This window comes from Cyprinodon variegatus, unplaced genomic scaffold (assembly GCF_000732505.1).
Source record: "Cyprinodon variegatus isolate N-32 unplaced genomic scaffold, C_variegatus-1.0 Scaffold1979, whole genome shotgun sequence".
In the NCBI taxonomy this organism is placed as follows: domain Eukaryota; kingdom Metazoa; phylum Chordata; class Actinopteri; order Cyprinodontiformes; family Cyprinodontidae; genus Cyprinodon; species Cyprinodon variegatus.
In genome coordinates, this window is record NW_015152432.1 from 38,248 (window position 1) to 39,368 (window position 1,121).

Genomic DNA, 1,121 nt, shown 5'->3' on the forward strand with positions numbered 1-1,121 from the left:
TGTTAATGTGGATTTAAAAATATTTCAATAAATGGAAAGAATTGCAGGAGGAATATAAAAAAAAAAGTCTAATCAACCAAAACTTTTGCGACCCCCATGCAGTACCTCTGAGGCCCCCCTAAGGGTCACGGACCCCCTGTTGAAGACCTCTGCTTTAGTATATTCTGCTGTAAAGTGAGTCCTATATTTTCATTTTTTACTGTGGGATGGAAGCTCTGCCGTTTCACAGGATGCAGAGCTTTGAGTGGAAACGAGGTGATTGTCAGAGAGTAAACCGAAACTTATTGGCTTATTTTTCTGACTAATCAGCACGCTCTTTGACAGCCAGTCGCCTGGGACGCTGGTTGATCAGAGCATCGCTTTGGACAGATACGCTGCTCAGGTTTCACCAGCAGCCTCCTCCCCACATCCTGCGCTCTCTTGGTGTCTGTGCAATGGAAGTAGTTCTAATCTGCACATGATGCATGAATTATTGTACTGCCTGCTCGCTCTCACTCGCATTAAACACCTCCTCACAGAGTCTAAAATCCGGGATCATTTGTTCGACCCGGTGGCATCCGTCAACAACTATCGATATCAGGGAGACCTGGGATGTCTGGAACGAGCAAAGAAGATGGTGGGAAAGATGCTACCTCATTAGCAACACTTTCTATAACAATCATTAGTGTAGAGACTGTTCCCCCTGAGGTCAAAGGTCACATTTGGACGGATGAGTAGATTTTCTTTATTCCACCACAGCTCTTCAATAGATCAGAGTTTCAGAATCACTGTTAAGCTAAACTTTGCCATGAATGTTGAGGCTGCATCAGCCGCTCTGAGGATCTTTGTGGTGCCTGGATGAGACCATATGTATGTGATGCTTTGTTTTTCCTGCAGGGGGCGCTGTGTGACGTCACTCTAGTGGTTCAGGAGCGGCGATTCGCTGCCCATCGACTGGTCTTGGCAGCTGGCAGCGAGTTCTTTCGCCTCATGTTCACAAGTATGTGGGATTTTCTTTTTCACAATCGGCCTGTTTAACCTGATAAAAGACAAAGATCTTTAATTTCAACTCAGTTTATTTCTATAGCGCCAATTCACAACACATCATCTCAAGGCACTTTCCAGTTCACCAGATCATCCAG

General features: G+C 45.1%; 1 protein-coding gene across 3 annotated transcripts in view; it reads left to right on the top strand.

Annotated features, from left to right (window-relative positions):
• The window catches only part of LOC107104967 (kelch-like protein 7), a 15,118-nt gene that overhangs the window by 2,469 nt on the left and 11,528 nt on the right, over nt 1–1,121 (top strand). For all 3 annotated transcript variants that reach the window (XM_015405081.1, XM_015405082.1, XM_015405080.1), the window contains one exon: nt 877–979. In XM_015405081.1, the coding sequence (XP_015260567.1) occupies nt 877–979 (103 nt within the window). The remainder of the gene's footprint in view (nt 1–876; nt 980–1,121) is intronic.